This window comes from Carya illinoinensis, chromosome 15, assembly GCF_018687715.1.
Source record: "Carya illinoinensis cultivar Pawnee chromosome 15, C.illinoinensisPawnee_v1, whole genome shotgun sequence".
Classification (NCBI taxonomy): domain Eukaryota; kingdom Viridiplantae; phylum Streptophyta; class Magnoliopsida; order Fagales; family Juglandaceae; genus Carya; species Carya illinoinensis.
The window spans coordinates 26,718,809-26,733,450 of NC_056766.1; the positions used below are offsets into that span (position 1 = coordinate 26,718,809).

The 14,642-nt window shown below is 38.6% G+C and overlaps 1 protein-coding gene across 1 annotated transcript; it reads left to right on the forward strand.

Moving 5' to 3' along the window:
* The first annotated feature begins 12,138 nt into the window (after window positions 1-12,138).
* On the forward strand, window positions 12,139-14,430 carry LOC122295348 (probable xyloglucan galactosyltransferase GT17). Its single transcript, XM_043104349.1, has one exon. It carries the CDS (start codon window positions 12,714-12,716, stop codon window positions 14,145-14,147), a length of 1,434 nt encoding a protein of 477 aa, XP_042960283.1. The 5' UTR covers window positions 12,139-12,713; the 3' UTR covers window positions 14,148-14,430.
* The last annotated feature ends 212 nt before the right edge of the window (window positions 14,431-14,642 follow it).

Below are 14,642 nucleotides of genomic sequence, written 5' to 3' on the forward strand. Positions count from 1 at the left end.
CTCGATTTAAATTTTAATAGAAAAACGATATTGTATATAATGATCTAATAAGATAAGACACATGCAAAATACATGAAAGAAAAAAAAAATTCCTAAACCTATAATCCTAGTGTTAACGTCGTGTTTCGCATACCTTTGTGCCAAACTCCAACTACTAAGGCCTTCGGTTTTGGGCATGCAAATATAGAGAGAACAGAAAGAGACAGGGGTCTTGGTTGAAGCTGGAGAGTCTCCGATGCCTAAGTATCATCTTAACTGTTTGTGTGAAAAAGCAAAAAGAGTTAGACTTCTTCGTACCTGGGGACTGCCTTTTATACTAGGTTTCAGGAGGTTAACAACTCATACTTTGTGTCAAGGGGATGTGTCCCCTCACCAGTTCCTTTAGACAGATTCCATTAATACGGCGTGGTTTCTAGGGTGGCACAATTAATGTGGCATGGCTCCATGTCCCTTCTATCCTATGGGTGCACATCATCAGGCTCATCCTCCTTTACTTGTCGGAAGATCAAGGGCTCCCCGTGTTTCCTACTCCCTTGCCTTTATAGTGCTATTTGAGGCTAGGCATTGTACAGGGATGCCGAGGTGAGGTGTCCCCTCCTTTGTGTTTTAGGGTTTATCCCGCACGATTATGGTCATAGGGTGTCCCCTCCTTCTTTGTGACGTTAACATGATTACACGATTTAAATTTTAATAGAAAAACGATATTGTATATAATGATCTAATTAGATAAGACACATGCAAAATAAATGAAAGAAAAAAAAAATTCCTAAACCTATAATCCTAGTGTTAACGTCGTGTTTCGCATACCTTTGTGCCAAACTCCAACTACTCGGGCCTTCAGTTTTGGGCTTGCAAATATAGAGAGAATAAAAAGAAACAAGGGTCTTGGTCGAGGCTGGGGAGTCTCCGACACCTAAGTTAGTATCATCTTAACTGTTTGTGTGAAAGAGCAAAAAGAGTTAGAGAGACTTCTTCGTACCTAGGGACTGCCTTTTATACTAGGTTTCTGGAGGTCAACAACCCATACTTTGTATCAAGGGGATGTGTCCCCTCACCAGTTCTTTTAGGCAGATTCCATTAATGCGGTGTGGTTTCTGGGGTGGCACAATTAATGCGGCATGGCTCCATGTCCCTTCTATCCTATGGATGCACATCGTCAGGCTCATCCTTCTTTACTTGTCAGAAGATTAAGGGGTCCCTGCGTTTCCTGTCCACTTGACTATATAGTGCTATTTGAGGCTAGGCGTTGTAGAGGGATGCCAAGGTGAGATGTCCCCTCATTCTTTGTGTTTTAGGGTTTATCCTGCACGATTATGACCATAGGTTGACCTCTAATTTTCTAAGGGGCCACCCAGTCGGGCCAGGCTTCACATGTTTAGACTTGTCTTCTGGGTAAAATCTCCTTACAGTTACCCCGCCAATTCCAATGGAAATTTCTTCTTACCCTTGTCTCCATGTCTCTATGCGGTCGTTGTCATTTGATATCTTCTCTCCTCGGAAGGGGTGACCCTTTCACTTCCCGGCACTTCCATGTGTTGGTTAGGGCATCCTTTTTGGGTCTTTTCATTATTGGTACATTCTCTAATGGTTGGGTTCTGACACTTGATTACGCCCATTCTATCCCTTCCGCATTGATGGCTGTTAGGTGGCTCTCCCCCACGTTGCATCGTGCTGAGTATTTCACGGGATTCAAACCATTCCATATCCCATGTCTTGTTTGTGGGGGTTGGAAAGCCAACCATCTCTCCCATATATAAGCTCCATCCCATCCTTTTCGTTCCCCTTTTACCACATTTGCATTCTCCTTGCATCCCACTTTTCTAATTATCCCTCGCTTGACTCCTTCATTCTTTCCGTTAGCTTCTTTGTTCTCACCCTCAATGGCTTCCAAGAAGACTGTTCAACCCAAGATTCTTGGAGAGTTGGATGGGCCTAAGGTCCTCACCTCGAAGAAAATCTATGCTAGTTACCACTAGTGCTGAGAGGTTACCCCTGAGTTCTTGTTGTCACTAATTTCTGCCTACCACATTTTGGAAATGGTGGTTTTCAAGGTCCTTGGGCCATGGGAAGGAGCCATCAACATTGAGGGCTTAGCCTCGCATGTTGCCCTCTTCCCCCAATATGTTCTCCTATGGGTTGAAGTTGCCCTTCCCTCGCCCTGTCTGCGATGTATTGGACCATCTCGAGTTGACTCCCTCCTACCTTCACCCAAACATTTGGAGGATTCTGATGTGTTGCTACATTCTATGGCAGCATGCCTTGCTGAAGTCTAACCCAGAACATGCTGACTTAACTGGCCATAAATTCCTTCTACTCACAACCTCATAAGATGTGACGAGAACCTTTGTAGCTTTCAAGCAATGCACACCCTTGTCGTACTGAAATCTTGCTATCTCAAGGTCAAGGATTGGACTAGTAATTTTTTTTCTTCATATTGGGCCAAAGGTGGGAATTTCCCATTAGGCATATAAACCACGGAGAGTTCACGGTTAGGGCATTATAGAGGGTTGTCCTTGACAATAGAGCAGTGCGCTGTCGTCTTCTCTTGATGGCATCACCATTGTTAAGGAGTGGGTGAAGAAACACTAGGATGATGTCCTCTCAGAGGCTCTCCTCAGGAAGGAGAATGTAATGGCATATCAGCCTTCCCTTAGCCACATTGTCTTCAGTGATCGTAGCATCCCTACTCGGTTGTTAGCCATCCCAGCAAGGAAGCATTCCCCTAGGCCTCCACCTTAGGCAAGCGGAAGAGACCCCGCAAGGAGAAGGCTAGGGCTGACAACAACCCTGAGTCCCCACCTCAGTTTCCTTCGGAGTAGTCATCGAAGGTGGTTGAGATACGCCGGCCACCGCCTGTGATGCCTACCATGCCACTAGCCGTCTCAATCCATCATCTGAATCCTTCGTAGGGGTCGAAGAGAGAGAACCTTGCCCTTCCCAACGTGCCAGTTGCTCCTTCATCCATTGTTGCCCTAGTCACGGAACACTAACTATCGTGGCTCCAGTAGTGCCCACTGTCCTGAGGGGCCAACTTGCTTTTGTTGCACTTCTATGGGACCCTCCTATAGTAAGCTCCCCAGCAGTCAACCTTGGTAGAGCCTCCTTCCTTGGTGGGCTTAGAGATGATCCCCTCTTCATCGTATAGTGCACAATCCGTGATTGGGGCCAGGTCTTCAAGGGCGCTTATGAGAATCAAGCGAAAGGACCCAGCCCAAGTGTAGAGAGGGCACCTTCAGTTGAGCCTCTTTGTGTTCAAACCCCTAAAGAGGGTCTTGTCCCTACTTCTACCGTCACCAAGCACAATGCAAAAAAACTTCTGGATATTCATTCACTATATGGATATCATCTAACTTCAATTCTTGACTTGGTTCATCCACAACGTAGGCTAGATATCCCTGACATCCATCACGTATTAACTTACCCACCTGGACAGCTGATATAATTGGTGGGATAGTATGTACCCTAGACCCCATAAACCGAAACTCTTCTCCCTTAGGAGGTTTGAACACCACCTCATTCTTAAAACAATTAATACGGAAAAACTTCTGGATATTCATTCACTATATGGATATCATCTAACTTCAATTCTTGACTTGGTTCATCCACCACGTAGGCTAGATATCCTTGACATTCATCACGTATTAACTTACCCCCTTGGACAGTTGATATAACTGGTGGGAGAGTATGTACCCTAGACCCCATAAACCGAAAATCTTCTCCCTTAGGAGGTTTGAACACCACCTCATTCTTAAACAATCAATAATGGCATAAATGGAAGCTAACCAATCCATTCCCAATATCACATCAAACCCAGTCATAGGGAAAATTATCAAGTTAACTAGCATTGCTCTCCCACTAATTACTATAGGACACCCATGCAGAATCTAGCTACAGGTCACTGAAACTCCTGTTAGGGTCGAGACTAGTAAATTATAATCCATCCTTTCCACTTCATCAGGACAAGACTTGGCATACTCCATTGAAATAAAAAGAGTGAGTAGCCCTAGAATCAAACAAAATAGTAGCTTTGTTAAAGAAAAGAGGAAGAATTCTTGTGATCACACCAATATAATCCATAGAGATACTTAAATGGGTAATCCTAAATCTTTAACAAACAAAATTAGCCTTCAAAAGAGGAAAGGAGTTAAGAATATACTTGCAATTACATCATTCTTGTCCTCCGCTTCCATAGGTGTCAAAGCAAAAACTCGTCCCTGTATAGATTTGCGCTGATTGTTACTCTGATTTCCCTGCCTAGAGCTTTGAGGTATGTTAGGCCTCTTGTTGACCTCCAAAAGCAATGGAAAATCTCTAATGAAATGACCAACTTTCCCACAATGGAAATATGACCCTACTTCCTTTCTGCACTCCCCAACGTGCACACAGTTACAGAATTCACAAGAGTTGTTCGTTGGATTTCCCTATACCTACCTCTGACTGGAGCTTTGAGGTATGTTAGGCCTCTTGTTGACCTCCAAAAGCAATGGACAATCTCTAATGAAATGACCAACTTTCCCACAATGGAAATATGACCTTACTTCCTTTCTGCACTCCCCAACGTGCACACAGTTACAGAATTTACAAGAGTTGTTCGTTGGATTTCCCTATACCTGCCTCTAACTGGAGCTATCTCCCTCATTTCCTTTGTTCCATGGTCCTTGATTCATGCTTGAGGATCCTTGTGGGGTGGCTCTCTTCCTCTGCTCTTGCAGCTCAGCACCTCTTTTGAGATTTTGCTTCGCCAGCATAGCCTTATGCACTAAGTCTGAAAAGTTCTGAATTTGTAAAACCATGACCCATTCGTAGATTCTATAATTTAAACCCTCTTCAAACTTCTGAGTTTTCTTCTCCTCGCCTGGAATCAAATAAGAGGCAAAGCGTGATAACTCTGCAAATTTTGCAGCATGCTAATGCATTGTCATGATCCCTTGCACCAAATTCGTAAACTCTCGAGCCCTAGTTTCTTGGTCCGCTCTAAGGAAAAAGCGATCGAAAAAATTTTGCTTAAAGTGAAACCAACTCATTACTCCAGTCCCATTGGCTTCTCTGATGGCTTTCTCATGGTTCCACCATCTTTTCACTTCTCCAATTAACTTAAAAGCTGCAAACTGTACTTTCTGTTGGTCAATACCCTCCAAAACACTAAAACTCTCTTCAATGTCCTGTGTCTAGTCCTCAACTGCATTTGGGACAACCCTTCCATCAAATGTGGGCAAATGAGTACGATTGAATTCCTCGAATGTGTAGCCCCTCTCATTGTTGTTTTCATTCAAGTCATCAAGATTTCGTACTTGATGACAAGCAACCATCCTAAAATCTTAAAATTAGTAAAACATTAAAAGGAAAGAAAGTAGAATAATATGATAAATATATAGGTAAACCTAGTTTAGATACATACATATTAATAAAAAAATACTTCAAAAGAAATCTCGAGTTTCATTAAAATCAAAGCTTTAACATTTCAACACAAAAGTCTTGGTGCACAATTAGAACTCACAGTCTACGATTCATGGAACCCAAATCATTCAATCCTATCCCCAAAACCATAATTACCAACAAGATCATCTCCTAGTTTTCTAATTTCTACACCTCAAATCTGGATTTACTTCCTAAACCCACAGATATTCAAAACCTCCCGTGTGTATAGTCTGCAGAACCTCAAACCTATCTCTGAGATACCAATTGTAACATCCCAATCTCGGAGGTTCGAAGAGTTAGCTCGTATAACCTAATATGCACTTCAACAAATTTCTAACATATCTTTCATGCCCAAAATATATTTGCAAAGACTTCAAAACCAAACATAAAATTTCCTCTAATATAATTAATTACACATATCAATCCATTGACTCCTCAATACTATAATCCACGACAAAACAAATCAACTACCCCACATATCTCTATTAACATAATGAACTGAAATAATACAAAAGTCTCCATAATCATCTGGACGTACTAAAATCAAATTACTTAATAAATAAATCTTCCATCAACACTCGTACCCCAAGGTACTCAACCACTACCCTAAACTATTCCTGCCACATACTCATCTATTACTCCTTAGCTATATCATCAAAGTCATCTGAAAATATTATGGAGATAAGGGGGTGAGTTATCAACAACTAAGTAAGCAAAAAATCTATACAAATATGTAAACATGAGCATTTATAACGTTCAAAATACAGAACAAAAGTATTCTCTTTCAGAAAGCAGAAACAGATCTTGTTACAAAACATCAGAGTGAAACATTTTAGAAAATAAACTTTTCCCAAACACAAAATCCTTTGGCATATCCAATCTAACACATCATATTCATATAATCTCATAGCATCACATCGGGACAAATACCATGTTTAACTTTCATGGTAAGGTTATAAACCACCATTATACCCATGGCTGAGCCGTATACCATGTTTCAACCCCGTGGTAGGGTTATAAATCACTATTATACCCATGGCTGACCCGTATACCATGTTTCATCCCCGTGGTAGAGTTATAAACTACCATTATACCTGTGGCTGGGCTGTATTCCATGTTTCACCCTCGTGGTAGGGTTATAAACCACCATTATACCCATGGCTGGGCCTTAACATAAACAGAACAGACATTTAATTAGAAACAGATCATATTCAGATGCAAAATAGAACTCATGCCAAAGTTTTTCAGAGGACACATCATATCAGAACATAAATACTGAGTAGCTTCGTATCATTTCACATGTTTGAAATCAGAATAAAAACATCTTCATTAATTCACAACAAAAATTTTTGATCTCTTGATTAGAACATCTTTATTGAATCAAAGTAATATTTTTCAAAAAATCTCGTATTCGCTCTTTTCTTAGTTCAAAAAACAAAATGCACAAAAATTAACTCATGTCTACACCAGTCATGACAAAAAATACTTTCTCATATATAGAATTTATGCATATGCAGAACAAACATTTGAGGTCATTTTTCATATTTCTTTTAAAAAAACAAACATGCATATTTTCAAAGTTGACCTCATTTCATTTCTTTTTGTGCAAAACTAGTATAGGATCCTTGCTTACCTCAACTTTTGCAGTGCACTAACTTAGTCTTGAGTTCAACCTCTAAGTATTTCACCACCTAAATCAGAAAATATTCGTTGATTTTTTAATAAATGAAACTCATCACAACTAACTCTATCAACTATTACCATAAATGAATAAGTCAATTAAAAGCTATAATGTAACTCAACTTCCACAACCATGCTCACGTCAAGTGAAAATGCATTCTTCTTAGTTAATCCACTTACTCCCAAGTCCCAACGTCAAATACCCAAAGACAAGCATATTACCAAAATCAAACAACCCAATAGCCACTTTTCCACTCCCAATAGAAACTTGAAAAAAAATACTTCATAACCCTTATTATACTCAACCTATTAGCATGTATAAAATCTTAACCCAGCCCACATAACTCCATATTTCTACAACCCAAATGGCCTTGTTATGATCCACACGCAAAATCAAATCCACCCCAGTTAGCAACAAACAACCAGAACATTCACATCTCCATTCCGAATCTATTACATTATTTCCTCCAGTCAAAAAGTAATCCCAAATAGATGATCCAAAAAGTAATACTCAGACCCAAGAATAATGCACAACTATTGATTTGGAAAGAAAAGAGAATTGGGTAAAATAAATAATTATAATAATTGCAAAAGAGAAGAAAAAAGAAAAGAGAAGAACATAGCAGGGAAAAGAAGGACATGGGCTTACTAGTGTTGACGTGAGGACCCAAAAAGGGGACACTGGACCCAAAATCACACACTAAAAAACAATAATAATAATTCAAAAATGTTGTGAGGATGGGGAAAAATGAAGGGGAGAGAGAGAGAGAGAGAGAGAGAGAGAGAGAGAGAGAGAGAGAGAGAGAGAGAGAGTCTTACAGTCGATGTACAAAACAATTTGGGAAAAACATAAAGAGCAGCACTCGAAACTCACCAAAAATTTTCAAGAATGCTAATTGTGAGAGTGGTATGTTGAAGGGGCTTTCGAATGTGGTGATAAATTGAAGAAACTGCAACAACGTGGGAAGAAAATAAAAAGAGAAACTGACAGCAAGAAGATAAAATTGGGGGAGGGAAAAAAACTGAAGTTAAAAAGGAACCACTTTGCCTAAATGCACGGTTTAGTGCTAGCTAGGCATTCATACTAAGCCTGGGCTGAGTGTTACATTTCACTCTCTTTCATCACTTCTTGACCTCATACTTAGAGAGAAACCCAAAAGAGTTATCCAGGGTAGATTTCTAGGTCTTTTTGCATGGAGATGTTCGACCTTTTGTAAGTATTTTCTCACAATAAATCATTCATAAGTTGTTCATCTTTAAGTGTAGTTTTCTTGTATATTTTATTCATCTCATTCCACGGTCATTTAATTGGTCAAAAGTATTAACCATGGAAAAGTCATTCTGGACATGAAATTGGAGAGTATGTTAGGTTATGGAATTTTGGTCCAAAAATTTTATGAAGTGTTGTTAGCATGTGTTTATGAATGTTGATTGAGGTTTTGTTGCATGATTAAAGCTTTTGATGATAGATTTCTTTAGATCTAGAAACTTAAAAATTGGAAGTGAAAAAACAGTTTTTGTTTTGAGAAAGTTTGAATATTTCATAATTTAATCTTACAATAAAGGCTTTTATATTTTTATGTGATGATCCTAAACCTCTTATATGCATATTAGGATGTTATTTTGATGATATTTAGTATTACTTTCAAATATATGATTTTTCCATGCAAGAGGATTTCGGTTGGTCCTAAGATTTAATGTTTTTGAGTTAGATATATATTTTATTGACTTTTAGCCTTGTAATTTTAAGTTTGATGGTTGGATCTTCTTTAGGATACCTTTTTAAATCATGTGATATTTTAGTTTGAAAATATCATCTTTTTAAGCAATGGATCAAGAGATTGATCCAAGTTAGTTGAGAAAAAAGTTTCTATTTTTGGACTAAGTATAAAACCAAAAACTTCAAGTGTTGCTTTGTGATTTTTGGTGACTTTTTTTTTTATGATTTAAAGCATGGTTTTTAGGATGATGTGATGAATATGTTAGAAGTAAGATTTGATTTTTTTAGAATTCTTGAAAATGTTTTGATTAAGTTCAAAACTTGTAATTCAAGGGTTTGTTTTGTTGTTAAAAAGTTTCGGTCTTTTTACAAAAAGTTTGGTGTTGATGAATAGCTTTTTCTTAATGGATATTATAAGTATGGTTTTGAACTTAGGATAAGAAGATCTTTGTTACAAAATTTTGGTTTAATCACGAGTTTTAAAATTGGAATAAATTGCAACAAAAATCAAGAGAAATTGCCTATAAATGTTTCGGCCATAGTGAGTTTTCTATAGTTGTAATTTGTTTTAAATTTTTCTGAGTTGATATTTGAATTTAGGATAAAATTTACATGATGAGTGTAAATTTTGGTAATTTTTTGACTTAATATACAAAATCCTTAAGTTAATGGTAAAATAGTAATTTTGCCACTTGTAAAGGGTAAAATAGTAATTTTACTCTAAGTTAGTTTGTTTCATATTTCTAGTTGTTAATGTTTAGTTAGAATCACTATTTATAATTCCTCATGTCTATTCTTGATTTTTCAAAAATGAGACGATCTAGGCAAGTTAGTTCTTAACTTACTATCAGTTTGCTATATATGTGTGATGGATAAGGGAAATACGATTTATGTTTGTATGTTGTCATATATGTCACGCCATGTCATGTCATTACATGTTTATCTATTATACGAATAATGCTGTCTCAAAATGTTTATATGTTACATAATATATTTTGTTATGTATTGTTATCTATTGTAAGTATGTCATATTACATATGCTACTTATTACAAGTATGTCATGTTATGTATGACATCTGTTACATGTATGTCATATCACTTAATATTTCCTATTACATGTTATACCATGTTATAAAATATTATCTGTTACATGTTATGCTATGTTATGAAATGTTGTTTGTTACATGTTATGACATGTTAAGAAATATTGTCTATTATATGTTATACCATGTTATAAGATTTTGTCTATTACATGTTATGCCATGTTATAAAATATTGTTTTTTATATGTTATGCCATGTTATGAAATATTTTCTATAACATATTGTGTCATGTTATAAAATATTGTATGTTACATATTATATCATGCTATGAAATGTCTTCTATCTTGAAGTATGTTATGTCTTCCGTCTTAGGATCATGTCATGATACTCTATGTCAGGACTTCTGTCATTTTGTTTCATGTCACGTTTCATCTCTAGTATAGTTTGTGTATCTCGGAAACAATATTTCAAGTCATGTTAACTCAGTCATTTCTAGAATGCTCCTGATGTAACCACTATGATTGTCCAAGCACCTTCATTTATAATTTACACAAGATACTTCCAGCCTAATCACTTTGATTATTAGAATACTTTTACTCAAATACTCATGATATAATCATTCAGATTGTCAGAGTATCACTAGGTATTCCTGATGTAATCATTATGATTGTTAGGGAATCTCATTTAAAATACTCATAATGTAATCATTTTGATTGTCTGAGTATATTTGACGGAATATTTTGGGTGAAATCATTTTGATTGTTCACTATTCCTAATGAAATCACTGGCAAAATCGTTTTGATTGTCAAAATTCATTTCACGTTTATTTTATGTTCAAGTTCATGTTCATGCTATGTCACGTCATGTCAAGTCTCAATTTCAAGTTTCAAGTTTAGTTCATGTTTCAGTTCAAGTTATGTCACTTATGTCATGTTATGTCAAGTTATATTATGCTTATTATTGTCTTTAATTGTGCATTCATACATTTATTTCCATGCATGCATCATTAACTTGTGTGGGAGTTTCTTATTAATTTACTAAGATTTGTAATCAAATCTCAATGTAGTAATCTCAACTACCATTCGAGATACCATTCTCTCGAATGGTAGGCAATATGTCAAGAACAGAGTAGGGAGCGAATACTGGCAAACTGGAGAAGGTTGACTAGACACTTCAAATGCGACATGAAACTTACAATTAACCTCCATAGTTAGGTTTTTGGACAATAGTTTGGCATCGTTAGTTGAGTTACTCGACGGACTAGCCCATCAATATATTTTGGTAGTGTAATTATGAAGTCCGGTTTCCATTATTTTGAAATTACAGTTTTTTGAGACCCTTACTGTAATTGTTGATATTTATTTTGTTAAGTATGCATGGATTATATTTTAACTGTTTGGGATATTATAAGTTTGGTGCATAGACTACATAGTATTGAAAAAAAAAAAAATTATCTGCACCCAATATTACATAATGCTATATGCATATTAGTTACATTGTATCTTATATATTATAAACGTGGGTAACCTTATGTTACATGTCCTGACATTTCAGATATCCGTCTGATCCCAAACAAAATTTGGAGGTGCCACACCCTTCATTTTACTAGTCCACCTTTGACAATTTGATTGAGATTGTTATCAAGTTTTTCCTGCTTTTCAAACTTTCCATCCTTAGGTAAGCTTGTAATTAGTTGTCCTGAATTGCCACCATAATTGGAACTTGTAGCTGAACTCGAAGCCCTCATCCATGATCCATACTGTTGAATACTGGACTCTTTGCTTGTTTCTTGTTGCTTAGTCTTTCCAGCACATGCTTGCACGCCATGCTTGATGACCCCGCATGTAAAACAAAATCTAGGACGTCTTTCATACTTGAAATATACAAAACCTCTATGGCCTAATAAATCCATGACTTTCTCTCTTGCCAAAGGTTTCATCAAATCTACCTCAATTAGAACTCTTATCCATTTCCACAACAGTATTCATTATAGTCAGACTCCACCGCAAGAACTTTACCTATGGTAGATCAAATTCTGGTTCCAACTTCCTTATTCATACATCTTAGAGGTAAATTGTGCAACTGAACCCACAAAGTTGTGTAAATGATAATTTAGTTGGTGGAGTAATACCATCAAATGTTTTTAGGCATACCAGATTCATATCAAATAACCAAGGTTGTCCTTCCCAAATCTTTGGTAAGTCTGCCTCAGATTGAAATTCAAACGCATAAAGATTCTCTCCCACATCAATTCTCTTTGTTCCAGCACAGGATTTCAACACCTTGAGCATCGTGTTCTGAAATGCATCTTTATTAATCTTTTTATCAGCAATAATCTTCCCCACTAGGCAAAGTTTTCCTGTGTCCATGGTATCTTTTATGTCTTTACCTTTTATTACTATCTCATAGTACCTTTCCTCCTCTGCAAGAGAGAACTTGTTCCATAATTCTGGTAGTTTTTCATCCATCTTGTACCCAGTAACACAGTCACAAAGCTTGTAGTAACCTAAGTTTCAGAGCAGTTAATAGTAATTAGCTAAATCTTGCCCAGGCTTTTTTCTTTTCTGTATTTGTTTAAATTACAGCGCAGTTCGTATTTATTGTTTATGCGTTATATGTATCTGTCGTATGATATATTTGTGACAAGTAAAGGACTGCATGTGCTTTAGAAGGTCCCTTTTGTCTTCTATAAGCTTACCCTTTTGACTTTTCTCTCTTCCCCGCGAATTTAGCAGCTCATTAAACCCCGTATCACTTTCAATTGTTGCCTCATTTTAGCTGAGAAGCCATCTAAGAACTCTCCTCTCCCAACCTTAATTTCACGCTGTTTCTCTCTTTCTCTCCACCCTAATTATGTTAATCCGAAAGCAAGCGGCTACCACCGCATGGTCGGAGAGATCAGAGAAATACAGCAGAAACAAAGAAGCCCCGTGGTCCATCATGTTCTTCAATATTCCCGACAAGTTGAGCCGACGTCTCAATATCTTCTTACTCTCTGTCTTTCTCTTAGCTTGGTTTTCTGTGCTCCTTCTTTGGTTCCCGACCACGAACACTACTACTCCCCAACCAAACCATATCAATGAGACAAAATCACAAGCCCATATTCCCATGTGCGACGGCAGCGTGTCTGTGTACGTTTATTCATTGCCGCCTGAGTTCAACGTTGGCCTTCTCGACGACTGCCACCATCTGAACGTGTACACCGACATGTGCCCCCACGTCGCAAACTGTGGTCTCGGCCAGCTTCTTTCCGGCATGGGCTCCGGCGCCTCTTGGTTTGCCACCCACCAGTTTATCGCCGAGATGATCTTCCACGCACGCCTGGAGAATCACCCGTGTCGCACCTGGGATCCTAGCCGTGCCGGCTTGTTCTACATTCCCTTCTACGGTGGCCTCCACGCTTCAAGCAAGTTCCGGGAGCCAGATCTGAAAGTACGGGACGCCTTGGCCGTCAAATTGGTGGAGTTTCTTCAAGCTCAGCCGTGGTGGCTAAAGCACCACGGGAAGGACCACTTCTTGGCCTTAGGGAGGACCGCCTGGGATTTCATGAGGTTGGAAGAGGGTCCCGACTTTGGAGCAAACAGTCTCCTGAACCTTTCACCTGTTCAAAACATGTCGGTGCTGACCGTAGAGAGAATTCCTTGGAAGAGTTCAAACCAACACGGTATTCCCTACCCATCTTATTTCCACCCGTCCACGGCGAACGAGATGCTGACGTGGCAGAACAAGATGAGGCAGTCCGAGCGTCCCTACCTGTGGTCCTTCGTGGGGGCCCCACGGAAAGGTCTGGAAAAGGCCGCAATAAGGGACAAGATAATAGCACAATGCGCCGGGTCGACTCGGTGCAAGCTAGTGAGATGCGGGAGTGCACAGAGCAAGTGCCACGAGCCGAGCGAAGTGCTGGGCGTGATGGCAACGTCTCGCTTTTGCCTGCAGGCCCCCGGTGACTCGTTCACACGGCGGTCGACGTTCGACTCGGTTCTCGCAGGCTGTATACCGGTCTTCTTTTCGCCACACACGGCATACACTCAGTACGCATGGTACTTACCGGAAGATCCAGACGCGTACTCGGTGTACATAGATGAGAAAGGGAACGGAAGCCAGAGAATAGAGGAGGAGCTGTTGAAGATTCCGAGAGAGAGAGTGGAATTAATGCATGATAGGCTGATAGAAATGATCCCGAGACTAACGTATGCGCACCCAAATGCGAGTGGTTTTGGGTTCAGAGATGCTGTAGACGTTGCTCTCGCTGCGTTGTCCAAACACGTGTTGACGAAGACATTGTGATCAGTGGAAAGCAAAAGACTCCACCCACTCTGTAGGACTTTGTGAGCGGGCAAGAAGTCTGACATTAAAAAAGAGCATTCGTGTGTGATATTACGTGTGGTTAATAATTTTGCAATTATTTTATTTGATGTTTCATGCGGATGATGTGCAATTGTTTCTTTCTGTTTGTCTTATTTTCCGGACGGGGGCACTAAGACAAGAAGCAAATTTAGATGCTCAATTTTTAGGGGCTTTTGTACATTAATGTCTACTACCGACCGAGAATCAAGTTTTATTTCTTTTAGAGCCTCCTCCAATCATTATCCAATGTGTATCTGCCTAGCTACTCTAAATTATAAATTTTGAGAATATATAACTTTAAGGAAGTTGTCAGGATTGGGTGTGAAAATCATACCAACATAAGGGGACAACCATAAATGAAGTTGGTGGAAAGAAAGTTGATGAACGCTCTGTTGGTATGGTGAAGAAAATAACTGTCGGTGTTGTAGAGTGCAC